This window comes from Neomonachus schauinslandi, chromosome 12 (genome assembly GCF_002201575.2).
Source record: "Neomonachus schauinslandi chromosome 12, ASM220157v2, whole genome shotgun sequence".
NCBI lineage: Eukaryota > Metazoa > Chordata > Mammalia > Carnivora > Phocidae > Neomonachus > Neomonachus schauinslandi.
In genome coordinates, this window is record NC_058414.1 from 65,212,694 (window position 1) to 65,228,978 (window position 16,285).

Genomic DNA, 16,285 nt, shown 5'->3' on the forward strand with positions numbered 1-16,285 from the left:
AGTATTCTATAGTTTTCGGAGTATAGATCTTTCACTTCTTTAGAGTTATTCCTAGGTATCTTATTGTTTTGGATGCAATTGCAAATGGAATTGATTCCTTGATTTCTTTTTCTGCTGCTTTGTTATTGGTATAGAGAAATGCAACAGATTTTTGTACACTGATTTTATATCCTGTGACATTGCTCAATTCATGTATGAGTTCTAGTAATTTTTGAGTTCTAGTAAATTTTCAGATTTTCTACATAGAGTATCATGTTGTCTGCAAATAGTGAAAGCCTGACTTCTTCCTTGCCCATTTGGATGCCTTTTATTTGTTTTTGTTATCTGATTGCTGAGGCTAAGATTTCCAGTACTATGTTAAATAGTAATGGTGAGAGTGGACATCCTTGTCTTGTTCCTGACTGTAGGGGAAAGACTCTCAGTTTTTCCCCACTGAGGATAATGTTAGCTGTGGGTCTTTCATACATGATGTGGAGGTATGTTCCATCTATCCCTACTTTGTTGAGGTTTTTTTGTTGTTGTTTTTGTTTTGTTTTGTTTTTTAATCAGGAAAGGATGTTTGTATTTTGTCAGATGCTTTTTCTGCATCCATTGACAGGATCATTTGGTTCTTTTCTTTTCCTTTATTAATATGGTGTATCACATTCATTTATTTGCAAATATTAAACCACCCCTGCAGCCCAGGAATAAATCCCACTTGATCATGGTGAATAATGCTTTTAATGTACTGTTGAATCTTATTTGCTAGTATTTTATTGAGAATTTTTGCATCCATGTTCAAGCTCTCTCTCCATGTTCATCAGGGATATTGGCCTATAATTCTCCTTTTTAGTGGGGTCTTTGTCTGGTTTTGGAATCAAGGTAATGCCGGCTTTGTAGAATGAGTTTGGAAGTTTTCCTTCCATTTCTATTTTTTGGAACAGTTTGCAAAGAATAGGTATTAACTCTTCTTTAAATGTCTGATAGAATTCCCCTAAGAAGCCATCCAGCCCAGGACTTTTGTTCTTTTGGGAGATTTTTGATTACTGATTCAATTTCTTTGCTGATTATGGGTCTGCTCACATTTTCCATTTCTTCCTGTTTCAGTTTTGGTAGTTTGTAAGTTTCTAGGAATTTGTCCATTTTCTCCAGGTTGCCCAGTTTGTTAGCATATAATTTTGCACAGTATTCTTATAATTGTTTCTATTTCTGTGGTATTGGTTGTGATCTCTCCTCCATCATTTGTGATTTTATCTTTCTCTCTCTCTTTTTAAGTATGGCTTAATTTTATTAATTCTTTAATTTTATTAATTCTTTCAAAGAACCAGCTCTTAGTTTCATTAATCCATTCTGCTGAGGTTTTTTTGTTTCTATATCATTTATTTCTGCTCCAATCTTTATTATTTCCTTTCTGCTGGCTTTAGGCTTTATTTGCTGTTCCTTTTCTAGCTCCTTTAGGTGTAAGTTTAGGTTGTGTATTTGAGACTTTTTTTGCTTCTTGAGGTAGGCCTGTACTGCAATATACTTCCCTCTTAGGATTGCTTTGGCTGCATCCCAAATATTTTGGGCTGTCGTGCTTTCATTTTCATTTGCTTCCATGTATTTTTAAAATTCTTTAATTTCCTGGTTAGCCCATTCATTCTTTAGTAGGTGTTCTTTAACCTCCATGTATTTGAGGTCTTTCCAAATTTTTCTTGTGGTTGATTTCCAGTTTCATAACATGGTGTCCTGAAAATACAAATAGTATGATCTTGATCTTTTTATACTTTTGAGGGCTCATTTGTGACCCAGTATGTGATTTATTCTGGAGAATGTTCCATGCACTAGAGAAGAATATGTATTCTGCTGCTTTAGGATGAAATGTTCTGAATGTATCTGTTTTGTTTGTTTTTTTTTATTCTTATGTTAATCCCCATACATTACATCATTAGTTTTAGATGAAGTGTTCCATGATTCATTGTTTGTGCATAACACCCAGTGCTCCATGCAGAATGTGCCCTCCTCAATATCCACCACCAGGCTAACCCATCCTCCCACCCCCCTCCCCTCCAGAACCCTGTTTGTTTTTCAGAGTCCATCGTCTCTCATGGTTCGTCTACCCCTCCGATTTCCCCCGCTTCATTCTTCCCCTCCCGCTACCTTCTTCTTCTTTTTTTTTTCTTAACATATATTGCATTATTTGTTTCAGAGGTACAGATCTGAGATTCAACAGTCTTGCACAATTCACAGCGCTTACCAGAGCACATACCCTCCCCAGTGTCTATCACCCAGTCATTGTTTAGAGTATATTTTCTGAATGTATCTGTTAATTCCATCTGGTCCAGTGTGTCACTCAAAGCCATTGTTTCCTTATTGATTTTCTGCTTAGATGATCTATCCACTGCTGTAAGTGTGGTGTTGAAGTCCCCTAATATTATTGTATGATGATCAACAAGTTTCTTCATGTTTATTATTAATTTATTTATATATTTTAGTGCTCCCAAGTTGGGGACATAAATATTTACAATTGTTAGATCGTTTTGAGGGACAGACCCATTAATTATGATATAATGCCTTCCTTCATCTCTTATTACAGTATTTAAAAATCTAGTTTGCTGATATAAATATGGCTACACTGGCTTTCTTTTGCCATCCATTAGCATGATAGATGGTTCTCCATCCCCTCACTTTCAATCTGCAGGTCTAAAATGTGTCTCTTGTAAGCAGCATGTAGATAGATCTTGTTTTTTCATCCATTCTGATTCCCTATGTCTTTTGATTGGAGGACTTAGTCCAGTTACATTCAGAGTGATTACTGAGAGATATGAATTTAGTGCCAGTGTGTAACCTGTAGAGTTGGTGTTTCTGGTGATTCTCTCTGGTCCTTTCTAGTCTTTGTTGCTTTTGGCTTTTTCCTCCACTCAAAGAGTCTCTCTTAAAATTTTTTACAGGGCTTATTTAGTGGTCATGAACTCCTTTAGTTTTTGTTTGTCTGGAAAACAAACTCTCCTTCTATTCTGAATGACAGCCTTGCTGGATAAAGAATTCTTGGATGCATATTTTTCCCATTCAGCATATTGAATACTTCCTTCCATTCCTTTCTGGCCTGCCAAGTTTCTGTGCGAACTCGATCTGTCTTCCTCCCTTGTAGGTTAAAGACCTTTTTCCCTTGTTGCTTTCGGGATTCTTTCCTTGCCTGTGTATTTTGTCAATTTGACCATGATATGCCTTGGTGATGGCTGGCTTTTGTTGAATTTCATGGGAGTTCTCTGTGCTTTTTGGATTTTGATGTCTGTGTCCATCCCCAGATTAGAGAAGTTTTCAGCTATAATTTGTTCAAATAAACCTTCTGCCCCTTTATCTCTCTTTTCATCATCTGGGACTCCCATGATACAAATGCCATTACGTTTTACTTAGTCACTGAATTCTCTAAGTCTACCTTCATGGTCCATTACCGTTCTTTCCCTCTTCTTTTTGGATTCATTATTTTCCATAATTCTATCTTCTATATCACTGATTCACTCCCCTGCTTTGCCCATCCTCCTTTTTATGGCCTCTATTTGTGTTTGCATCTTGGTTGTAGCATTTTTAATTTCGGCCTGACTAGATTTTAGTTCTTTTATCTCTGTAGTAAGGGATTCTCTAGTGTCTTTTATGCTTTGTTCAAAACCCAGTAGTATCCTCATAATCATTATTTTAAATTCTAGTGCAGACATTTTATTTATATCTGTATTGATTAAATCCCTGGCCATGAGTTCTACTTCGTGTTCTTTCTTTTGGGGTAAATTCCTCCATCTTGTCATTTTGTCCAGAAAAGAAAAGAGGAAAGAGAAAAAAAGAATAAAAAAAATAAACAAAAACAGAGAAAAAGAAAAAAGAAACAAGAAAAAACCCCACAGAACAAGAAAACAAAACAAAAACAAAAAAACAAAAACAAAACAAAAACAATAACCACAAAAAAAAAAATCCCCCAAAACCAAACTAGATCCTGGGTGTGCTTTGTTCCGCTTCTTAAAAGAATCTAGATCCCAAAATAAAAAAATAAAATGAAATGACAGTAGACAAAAAAATAAAAAAATATATATGAAAGGTATAGATATAAAAATTTAAAAAATTAATAACAAAACATTAAAAAAGGGAATTGGAAAATATAAGAAAATAAATGAAGAAATAATAAGAATAAAAGAAATAAAGAATACAAGTAAAAAGGAAGCTCGATCCTATTTCCCCTAGAGCTGAAGCTATGCAGCACTCTATGATCCATAAACTTGGTGGGAGCTAGTTGGTTATGCTGGTCTTCTGAGGGAGAGGCCTGCTGCATTGATTCTCAGGCCCACCTGTCTCAGCGGAAACACCACCCCAGGACGCAGTGGGCTGAGGCTTGGTGTATGGGGCTCCGGCCTCCACTAGGTGGCGCTGTTTTTGCTCCCCGAATTTCAGCGCTGCTGGGCAGGATGAATACGGCGGTGCCCTGCCCTCTAGCCTCAGAGCTGAAAGTTCACACCCCCTACTCTTCTGTGAACCCTCACAGAAAAGCAAACAATCACCCTATTTGTGTCCCTGGTTTCTGTCAGAACCCTGCATTCACCCTGCCTGTGTTCGAGCCTTTTTATCTCAAGTGGGTAACTAAGTTTCAAAACCAGATTTCAGGGTCGCCCGCCACTCAGACCACACTGTTCCTCTTGGGGAGGTTCTCCCCACGCTTGCCTGCCCCTCCCAGGAAAGCGGTCCCCAGACCGCCGGGCGGCTCACGGTTTATAGCAGGAAGCCGGCGCCAAGACCTGCTGCTCTCTGCAGGCCTCTCCGCTCCTATGCCTGGGAACAGCGCCGCACCTTGCGCCACCCGTTCTTCCTGCGACCCAGGGGATCCTCAGACCACCCTGTCACTCCTGGGGTTCTGCCCCTCTTCGCCACCTGAGCACCTTTAATCCAGGCTCGTCTCCCACGGTAGGGAACTTCAAAGTTCCGATTTTGTGTTCCGCGGCTTCCAGTACTTTGCAGTAGCCTCGGCAAGCTAGCTCCCTCCCCGCCACCGCTTCCACAGCTGTCTCCCCCCAGTGAATTTCCGCACCCCCTACCTTCCAGAAGGTGGTCGCTTTTCTACTTGTAGACTTGCAGTTTTGTTCTCTCAGACCTCCCATTGACTTCCTGGGTGTTCGGAATAACTTGATAACTATCTAGCTGTGTTTGAGGGACAAGACGAGCTCAGGGTCCTCCTACTCCGCCACCATCTTAACTCCTCCCCTCCACAACTTGTTTAAATCATCAATCAGTTCCTTTTTTTTTTTGGAGGATGGATAAGATGATTTTATTGAGATCCGGTTCACATCGGTGGAATGTTCCCAGATTATTTTCCCAGTTGGGGTTTTAAGATCATTTGTCTTCTCAGCTTAAACAAAGCTCTGTGTTGGTAGGGCTGTGAGTGCATCTGGGAATGTGCATGTGGTTAAATTAACATAAATCATTGAAAATTATCCATTTTTTCCCATTATTTTGACCTTCTTGGTACTTAAGGCAATGAACCCCAGTTGGGCAAATCCTTATAAATGTAACACATGAAACAAAAATTAGCCATTCTGCATATCATTCCCTAAATGTCCACAGCAATCTCATCCTGCCATGATGGACAACGAACGTCGCGAAACAAAACTGCCTTGAGTGGTTTTGTGTATCTATGTGTTTGTTTTAATTTCTATGAGCCTCATAAGAATATCAACTCAACATAAATAACTCAATCACATTCTTCTCCATAAGCAGGTGTAGGGTATAAACTCAGGATGACTCAAGAATCAAACAAAGCAGCAGACCCACAGCTGCATGTCCCTTTCTGTATTTACCAGGCAGGTAGCTGCAGAGTCTCTCCATTGAGGCCTCCACCGTAGAGTTGTGAACTTGAGCAAGCTGTTCAATCACGGATACCACCACCACACACGCTGCAAAGGCGGGCAGAAGAACACGTCAGCAGTGTCATAAAGAAAACCGTGCTGGAGGGCCAGGGGGAAGGAAGGGATACGTGTGTGTCCTCAGGAACACCAACCTTTCCACAACACAGAACTTTTGTTTGCTAAGCCTTTTAAAATCTGCCGTGTGCATTCAGGCACTGTGAGTTGTAGTGAAGTGTGAAGTATGCTAAGATGGTGTGTTTGAGGATCAGAAAGATTGGTTGTCAGTTTAGTTTTGCTACTTGGAAGCTATGTGACTTTGGGGAGGTAACTGAATCTTTGTTTATTTCTATTTTGATCACATGGGAGAAAGACATGGTATTTAAAGGAGATAGTGCAGAAATAAACCAGCCAGCACAGAGTAGAAGCTCAATAGACATTGGCTTCTTTCCTCTCTCCTTTTCTTCCTTTTTGCAGTAGATGGCTTCAGTGAATAGGATCATTCCCACCCCATACATGCTCAGCTGGGACCTAGGGTCAGTTTTTTAATTTTAGAAAAGTGGTGGAAATTGCTCAGCATTTGGAGTCAGAAGACCTGGTATTGAGTCCTGTCCTTGAATCTTGGACTCAACGTCCAAACTCAACTTTCTAAGACTTGGTCTCCTCACTGCAAAGTAGGTAATAAGTTTCCTATAGGGCTGTTGTAATGATTAAGGGAGATAACAGTGCACCTGAATGTGCTTTTGAAATCATAACACTATTGTAAAATACCATTTACCTCCCAGCTATAAAGCACTCTGCTTGAAAGCATGTAACACAATATAATACATGTTTAGAAGGAACCTCAGATTAAATTAGAAATATATTCCTTCAGCTACCTTGATATATAAGTGCATAGGCCCAGAAATACTAGGCTGATACCCCTTAGAAATTTCTATCACCAGCCTTGATCTCCTGAATGCTCGGGGAAGCCCAAACCTCCTTTTTGGAGGGGACTCTTTCTTCTATACACAAAGGGTTGGTTGGCCAAAGATCAGTAAGTCTGTGGAGGAAATTGTTAGGTAGGCCTCCTTGAGATAAGAAGAGTGGCATTTATTAGCAGAGGTTGGTTTCTAAGGAGGCAAAATAAGGCTTATATCCCAAATGAAGTAGTTCCAGGGTGCCTGGCCCAGTAGTAATCTTGCTATTATCCATCTGCTCAAGGAGTTGGGAACCCAAATTTACATGCAGTGTCATTAAAACCAGATTTCTACCAGGACCCCTTGAGGGAAGGTGGCTGAAACAGATGTGATAGTACAATTGAACATTTCTAGACAGATAAAGCTGGACTCATCTAATCTGAGACAGTGTGATCTTGAAAACAAGTCTTACTGTTCTGAGAGCACCGGGCGCATTTATCAACATCAACTATCAAGGTTGATTCGATGTGCTTTTAACGTAATCCATGCATTGAGGATTTTATTACACACAATGAATTTAGTAGCTAATACTTATTAGCACTTTATGGTCTAAAAAGCATTTTCATATGTATTTTATTTTAAAAACAACATTTCAAAAATACAGATGCAATGCAATCTCAGTTTAGAAAACAAAAAATACAGAATAGTGTAAACAAGATAAACATCCTTTAAATCACCCAGAGATAAACCAATTTCATTTTTATTTTAAATATATAAAATATATTTAACATATGTGAATATATTCAACATTTATAATACACTCTTATACCTTAATTTATGTCTCAGCCAATCACCTCTTAGGTGGAACCAAATAAATTTTAATAACCACAATTGAAAAACAATTATAAATAATTATATTGCAATGTGGTAAGAGGATGCAGTGTGGTATAGTTGAAAAGGGAGAGGAATTAAAAAATAAACTTGGATTCAAATAGTGGATCCGTTAGTTACAAAAGTGCAACTTGAAACAAGTTACCTACTCTTCTGGAACTTCATTTCTAAGAGTTTAGAGTTGGATCATAAGTTCATTGAGGGTGGGAATGGGGTCTTAACTCTGACTTGGAGAGCCTGATACAGGGCCTGGTTTGGAGTCAGATGACAGAGAGGTTTGCTGACTTGAAGCAAGCTGACTGGAATGACATTTCAGTTGTCAGTTGCTGGGGGTCTCCATAGGAAAAGCATAATGGCTGCACCTGAAGTTGTGTTCTGACTCGGTCATTCTCCCCAACAATGTTGCTTACTCTTTGTCCTTTTGCAGGGCATAGTACATGGCTATACTCATTCTGGCGTGAAACAACCAGTGCTATCTCTTGAGTCAAATAGCAGATTCTGTAGCAAATGGTCATGACTTGCAGCTCAGGATCAAAGAAGGTGGTGGAGGGGCACCTGGGTGGCTCAGTCAGTTGAGCGTCTCACTCTTGGCTTTGGCTCAGGTCATGATCTCAGGGTCGTGGGATCGAGCCCTGAGTCAGGCTCCAAGCTCAGCGGGGAGTCTGTTTGGAAGTCTCTTTCTCCCTCTCCCTCTGGCCCTCCCCCCACTTGTGTGGAAATGCATGCACTCTCTCTCTCTCTCTCAAATAAATAAATAAATCTTAAAAAAAAAAACAAAGAAGGCAGTGGAGATTGGGTTGAAATCTTGCATAACAATCACTTCATCTGGTACTTCATCAATGAGCGGCTTCACCCAGAGTGGACTTGAAATACAAGTATGCCTTTGTTTTAATCCAGGGCTTGGAAGGATCAATGCAAAGCAAATTGTGCTGCTCAAAACCAACCTGCTTCTTTGTACGTATAGATATGGATTTTTCTTTTACACAGAGGAATCCCATCAAGGACTTTTAAGACTTTGGTGGTTCCTTAGCACTGCTTGCTAAAATTGGAAATCATTAGATAAAAAGGAGCCAAAAAAAAAAAAAAAATCAACGGTCTCTGAAGATTGGGTGGATCTTGCCATTACCCTCACTCTGCATGGTGAAGAGTTATGATCAAAAGGGCTCTGCAGAAAAGTGGGTTATGGGGTTTGAAATATGTGAACGCCTAGGTTGGACTCCGCTTTGCTTTGAGTCCTGCCCACTTGGGCATCCCCGCCCATTTCCAGCGGGCTCGACTCCCCTTCCAGCTGGATTGTTAATTTAGGGTCTGCAGTGAGATGTGTTCTGAATCCTTCAGTTGGCAAGAATGGAGAAATTGACTTTGCTTTAGTTTCTTTTTTTTTTTTAAAGATTTTATTTATTTATTTGAGAGAGAGAGAATGAGAGACAGAGAGCATGAGAGGGAGGAGGGTCAGAGGGAGAAGCAGACTCCCCGCCGAGCAGGGAGCCCGATGCGGGACTCGATCCCGGGACTCCAGGATCATGACCTGAGCCGAAGGCAGTCGCCCAACCAACTGAGCCACCCAGGCGCCCTTTGCTTTAGTTTCTAATAAGAGGTTCCACAGGCTTGACAAGCTAAAGAATGTTTTCCCTGGGACAGATGCATGAGCAGAGTAATTCCTTCCATTACAGGCCATTCTCTGGCTGCTAATAAAAGGCCTGGCTCTGCTAAAGTGAGTTTGTCCAAGCTACTGTTCATTTAAGAAGTGATGAGAGCCGGTGAGTGCTGTGCATTTTGCTCAGTGGTCACCATCTGAAACCTCACATATGGCAAATCTCTTCTCACATGGCATCTGAGATTAGTGAGTGTAATCGAAACAGACACTCCTGATATTGTAGGAAAAGACGTGAATGGGCCCAAATAAAAACACCTGCCACAGGGATCTGCTTCTGGATGCATACCTCAGGTAGGCTGCAGACTATACCCAGAATCGTTTTGAAATGAAACAGGGCTCTTGCAAGTCTAATTATAATCATATCTGTGCTGGCTGGAAATGCAGCCACGGCAGAGAGCAGGTGAAAAGATTTCCCATTTGTCTGAAGCCCACACTTCATGGAAAAGCCTGGAAAGCACTTGGCACTCCTCAGAGCCAGGGTCAGCATGACAATACTTCCTTTATGACCCTAAGTGGGGGCATAAATAATTCATCACATGGCTAGAGTGTGCCCTACAGTTTTCTTTTTCTTTTTTCTTTTCTTTTTTTTTTTTTTAAGATTTTATTTATTTATTTAAGAGAGAGAGAGAGAGAGAGCACGAGTCCGGTGAGAGGCAAAGAGAGAAGCAGACTCTCCACGGAGCAGGGAGCTGACGTGGGGCTTTGATCCCAGGACTCCGGGATATGACCTGAGTTGAAGGCAGATGCTTAACTGAGCCACGCAGGTGCCCCTGCCCTACAGTTTCCACAGTGTTTTGCATACATTATCATCTCATTCAAACTTCACAACAACTCCTAGTTGTAGGAATTATTGATCTCATTTTACGGACCAGAAACAGACTCAGAGAGGTTAGGTACGTTGCCAAGTATATAGCTAGTAAGCAGGAGAGCTAGGACTGGAACAAGGTATGTACTGAGTTCCTTCTAGATGCAGGCACTGTGCTGGGCTCTGAGCACATGCTGAAAACAAACCGATAGAGTTCCTGCCCTCTTAGAGATTATACTCTATTAGAGAAAAGTGATCGTAAACAAGTAAACAAAGAATTATAAATAATTCAGGTGCTATGAAGAAAAGGAACAGGGTGAAGTAGCAGAGGGTAATGAGGATGGGGGTGTTATAAACCTTAGCTAGAGCCAATAAAGAAGGCTTCTCTGTAGAATACACACAAAAAATAACTAATATAATGGAAAGGATCATGAGGAGCTGGGGCAAGTTTTGTAAGATGTGGGGGCTGCTGACACCCACTTCATGGCATAAAACTAGGAAAGCCTGGCACCAGAACCCAGTGGTGAAAGATGAGGTAGGGGGAAAGGAAGAGGCCAGGTTTGAGGGATTTGTAGATTGCAAAAGAGCCAGGGATTTTTCCAGAAAGTGATGGGGAGCCACGACTGGGTTTTGTTGGAAGGAGCTACTGCTATCTGATCTATGTCTTTAAGTTACCATGCTGGCTGTCATGGGAAGGAAGGCCCTTAGGGGACAAAGGTGGGAGCAGAGAGAGGAAGTAGAGAGAGGTGAGAGAGGTGATGGTGGATCGCAGAGAATAACAAGTGGCAGGGGGGGACAGAGGAAAAACAGACCGATTTGGGATCTATTGTGGAGGTTCACCCGATACAATTTATTAATGAAGTGATGTGTGAAGGAAAGAAGTATGAGGAAAAGTGAGAATCAAAACTGACTCCTTTGTTCCTGGTTTGGGCCCAGGGAGGAGCAGAGCACAGGTCTGGGAGCCACGCCACACCTGGGTCCCTGAATCCCTGTTGGACCCACGTGACTTAGTACGTCCCACCTGCCTCCACAGCGCCCCTCAATTCTGTTCTCCTCAGATTTCTCTGCTTGGCTGGGAGCAGAGGACATGGCTTTACATGTTTACATTATTTCTCATGTTGGTGAAAAGAAAGGAAAATAGAAATGTATGAAAATGATCACTTACAATTATCCTACTCTCAGTCTAGTTTCCCTAAGCTATTAGTTACTAAGCCAAAGATGGTAGCACACACCCAGGGAGGAAGAGGTGGGTGGGAGAAGAAAAAAAAAATGCAAGGGAGGGAAGAGAAGGAAGAAGCTACATTCCAGGAGAGAGTAGAAGAATGTGGGGGTTAGACAGACCTGGGCTCACTTCCTCCTTCTATGACTTACGAGCTGATGTATTTGGTAGGACAGTTAAACTTTCTGAACCCAGATTTTGGCACTCATCAAACAGAATAATAATGCCCACTTGCACAGTACACTAAACATGGCCACAACTGTTTTGCACTTCTTCCCGTGAAGAGGGATGACCCACTTCCCAGTCTTCTGAATGAACCTGGCTTTGTAACCTGTGCACTGGGGAGGGAATGACAGCATGTCGGGTCTGAACCCAGACCTCAAGAAGACTTGCAGCTTCCACTTTGGCCCTCTTAGAACTTTATAGCTGTGAGCTTGAGCCAGCCTGCTGGAGAGGCCATGGGAAGGGAAATCAAGGTGCCCAGCCAACAGCCTGCCAACGAGTAGATTTGTGAATGAGGGTATTCTAGATCACCCAGCCCCTGTCATTCCACCATCTACCAGCTGAATACAGCAGCAGGAGTGAGCTCAGGAGATACCAGCGGGAGGACCCTCCCAACTGTGCCCAGCCCCAAATTGCCAGCCCACAGGACTGTAAGCTGATGAATGACTGTTGTAGAAGTGTGGAGTGGTTTGTAACTCAGCACAGGCTATCTGACACACTCGGCAAAATTGTTGTGAGGCTTAAGTGATCCAACACATAAAAATGCACATACTGTATAGCAGAGTCGGCATTTAACAAATGCCTACTGTCAGTTTCTATTCCAACTGCTGAGACCATGGGGTGAAGACATAGTCTCTGTGACTCTTTTTATTTTATTTTATTTATTTACTTTTTTTTTTAAGATTTTATTTATTTATTCATGAGAGACAGAGAGAGATTGAGAGAGGCAGAGGGAGAAGCAGGCTCCCAAGGAGCAGGAAGCCCGATGCGGGACTCAATCCCAGGACCCTGAGATCATGACCTGAGCCGAAGACAGACGCTTAACCATCTGAGCCACCCAGGCGCCCGTCCGTGACTCTTTTTAAAATAGAAACTTGTCTTTGAAAAACATATTGTGGTATCAATAGCGTTTTTACTTTTCTATGGCCGAATTTGCTTTTATTGCCGATAGCTAGTATTTTCACTCCATTTGGGCAGATTAGGCTCTGTGGCCTAACCCGACCATTACCTAGAACACCATCTTTATGAGAAAATGCTCAGCGTGTTCCAAACTTCCAACTTTCGCAAGAACACTGGCAACGAGAGAGGGCAATTTCCTGGTGAGAGGCTGAGCACATTCAAGGCTGAGCAGAGTGCCAAGTAATGGCGGTGAGAAGAAATAAGCAAACTGTGCTGAGAGATGCAGGATGGTTGGCTTGGCTAATTTAGAAATATATAAAAAGCTAATAATGAAGAAATGAGAGTACAGACACAGGAGCCATCCCATCCTGTTATTAATTCAATGCATACTTATAAGCACCTGCTATGTGCTCAGAGGCTTAGGATACAGACATGAATAAGTGAAGTCACAGACCAGGAGGGAAGCCTGATGACTAGAGAAACAGTCTAGTCCTGGCAGCCTGTAAGCGCTCTGGTACAGGGACCTGTTAATGTTTTGGAAGCACAGAAGAGGAAGAAATGAACTCTGCCTCGAGTAACCGGTGAGTTTCCTGGAGAATTTGAGTGTTAGAGAATGGGGGGACCTCATTCAACAGAAAAATGCAGGAAGGCCTTCAAGAAGAGAGGCGTAGCATTTTTAAAGACTTGGATATGAGAAAGAGAAGAGTTGGCCAAGGCCCCAGGGTCTGTGGGAAAGACAGAGTGAGAGAGATAGGAAGAGACCCCATCTTGAGGACCCCTGAAGGGCAGACCACAGTGCATGGGCTCCAAATGCTCTAGAGTCTAGAGTATACACCAATGGTTTCAAATACTTTGCTTTGTACCCCATAAAGGAAATTTGAAAATCTATGTACCCCTTCCACATTTAATGGATGCTAAAGTATTATTAATGGATATCAATTTAAATAGTTGCAAAGAGTATAATTCTAGGCAGACTGTAAATATTAGAGTAGAAATCATACATTAATCTCTATGTATCCAAAGGAATCTAAATACTATAGTGATTTATACCTACTCTCATCCACTGAAAAAAAATAAGCTCAAACTCTTCTTTCACAGTGAGAAATTTATATTGATAATCCCTCTCCTTGAATTCGTATTTCAATAAAAGTCTACTTCCTTGAATTTTTCTTCCACTATAGAATTTTATCCCAATGTAATATATTTTTATGGTTGAAAGTATTTTATTGATTGCACTGTTATACTTCTTAACACTAAAAATATGAGTAAAATTTAAATGAAAATTTTAATTTCCTGTGAATATAACTCTAAGTATTAAAAAATTCTTCTGGATAGAGTTGTCATTATTAGTAAAATTAACTTTTCTAAGCAGTATGTATTGCCAATTTGATGAACAATTCCTAAATAATAAAAGTAAAATTTTATTGGAATTGCACTTCTTAATGAGATGACTGGCCTTTTTGATTAGTACTTACATCTGTTGAAGAATAATACTTATTCATGTAAACAGGCAAGGCTCAGTATCATGTCTGTTCCTACTTTTCATTCTTAAAGAGGTAGGTGCTGAGAAAACATGTTTACTTAAGTAAATGGAAATGCAAGGACTTTTGATAGAGTGATGTCACTCAATTCTTTTACGCCTTCTGAGTTAAATGTCAAAAACCTTAAGGTGATCTATCATTGGAAATTATTCCAAATGGTTCATCACCTGACAACTCCATTAAGTGCCCCTTCAATCGTGTTGAAAGCAAAGAACTAGAAACCACCCGACTTGCAAAAACATTTGTTATCTAATCAATGGAGTCTTTCTCAATTTCTGGGAAGTATATTAAAATAAGAAAAAAGTTTTACTAAGACTTCTCTTTTAATTATACCTATTACAATTCACCTAGAGAGACCCTGTTAGAACTTAATATACTCAGAAAGGATTAGGATGTTGAAATATTGTTCTTTTCAATACTTTTGCCTATATAATATTTTAAGTAAAATCTTTTATCATAATGCAATTTTATATATTTTTGTCCAAGTTGGAGCTGCAGATTTAGTTCATCAGGTTGTGAGAAATATCCTCTGTATAATCCGAAATAGCAAAGTCAGACCTTATCATTAAAGGCATTAACTAGGGACGCCTGGGTGGCTCAGTCGTTAAGCGTCTGCCTTCGGCTCAGGTCATGATCCCAGGGCCCTGGGATCGAGCCCCGCATCGGGCTCCCTGCTCAGCGGGAAGCCTGCTTCTCCCTCTCCCGCTCCCCCTGCTTGTGTTCCCTCTCTCGCTGTGTCTCTCTGTCAAATAAATAAATAAAGTCTTAAAAAAAATAGTAAAAAAAAAAGGCATTAACGAATCAGATTATCTTTCAGAAAATGTATGGCTTCATTTTTCCTTTCACGTCTATATTTGAATTCTAAAAGAGATACTTAGAGATAGAAGATAGATGGATAGAAAAACGGATGAATGGGTGAGTGCGTGGGTAGGTGGATGGATGGATGAACAGAAAGAAGGATAGACTGATGATGGGTGGAGGGATAGATAGGTAGATAGATGACAGTTGGCTAGATAGAAATAATAGATGATCTTTGACTATGCCCAACAGTTTTTATGTACAAACCCACTTAACTTGAAAAATCTCCACCTGCTGGCAAAGACTTACTACTACCAAAGTTCTTACAAATGTTTTGTTGAAAAAAAAAAAAAAACAGTGTTCGATTTTAGATTGTCTTCTTAGCAATCCAGATTTAGAAATCAAACAAAACAATAAAACAAGATCCAAACCCCATAAATACATACCTAGACAATTTTGAAAGCAAATATAGCAAAATATCAATAGTGTTCATCTGGGTTTTGGGTTTACAGTTGATTTTATTCCTTTTTTTTTTTTTTTAAAGATTTTCTTTATTTGAGAGAGAGAGAGCGAGCTTGAGAAGGGGGAGGGACAAAGGGACAAGCAGACTCCCTGCTGAGCACAGAGCCCAATTAGGGCTCAACACAGGGCTGGATCCCAGGACCCTGATATCATGACCTGAGCCCAAGTCAGATGTTTAACCGACTGAGTCACCCATGCACCCCACAGTTGTTTTATTCTTTAAAAATCTTCAGTATTTTCTAAAATCTCTCTGAAAGGCACATACTCCTTTATAATTAGAAAAAAACAATCAATTATATTTTATCCAATAATTTCTCATTGAATAAGCTTTTTAATAGCTGCCCTTTACCTTACTAAGCTCTAGGAAAATGTGCAATGACGTTTTCTAGAATACCTTCGTTTCAGCTCTCTACTGAGTGTTTTTGCAAATGGTGTCTCATTTAATCCTCCTCCTCATGAGATTATTACTTCCCATTTTATGGATGAGAAATATGAGGCTCGGAGAAGTTAAACAACATATCTAAGGCCTTTTAAACAAGCAGTGATTCTACTGCTAACTGGCTAAGAGATTCTAATCCAGATCAGTTGAACCTTGAAATCTATATGCTTCTAAGTGTTACACTGAATATATTAAAATATGGGATCTTGAAAGTGAACATTGTCAATAACATTAAAATAATCATTGCTATATTGAAATTTATATGATTTGTGCATATTTTCTCACAATATTCCTTTTACTTTCTAATGACATTTCCTGGAGAGCAAAATGTTTAAATTTAATGAGGCAATTTATAAATTTTTTCTGTTTATATAGCCCTTTTGATGTCATATTTAAGAATCTTTGAATCCAAAGTCACAAAGATTTTCTTCTACATTTTCTTCTAGAAGTTTCATAGCTTTAGCTCTTACCTTGAGACCTATGATCTATTTTGAGTTAATAATTGTGTGTGATTTGAAATAAGCAATCAGATAATGTCACTTCTCCAACAAT

The 16,285-nt window shown here is 40.2% G+C and overlaps 1 protein-coding gene across 4 annotated transcripts in view; it reads right to left on the reverse strand.

Moving 5' to 3' along the window:
• Nucleotides 1-16,285, reverse strand: part of AOAH (acyloxyacyl hydrolase) — a 181,530-nt gene that overhangs the window by 157,029 nt on the left and 8,216 nt on the right. For 3 of the 4 annotated variants that reach the window (XM_021699288.1, XM_021699289.1, XR_002480850.1), the window contains exon 2: nt 5,796-5,891. The exons of the other annotated variant lie outside the window; for it this stretch is intronic. In XM_021699288.1, coding sequence (XP_021554963.1) covers nt 5,796-5,891 — 96 coding nt within the window. The remainder of the gene's footprint in view (nt 1-5,795; nt 5,892-16,285) is intronic. 4 annotated transcript variants of the gene reach the window in all.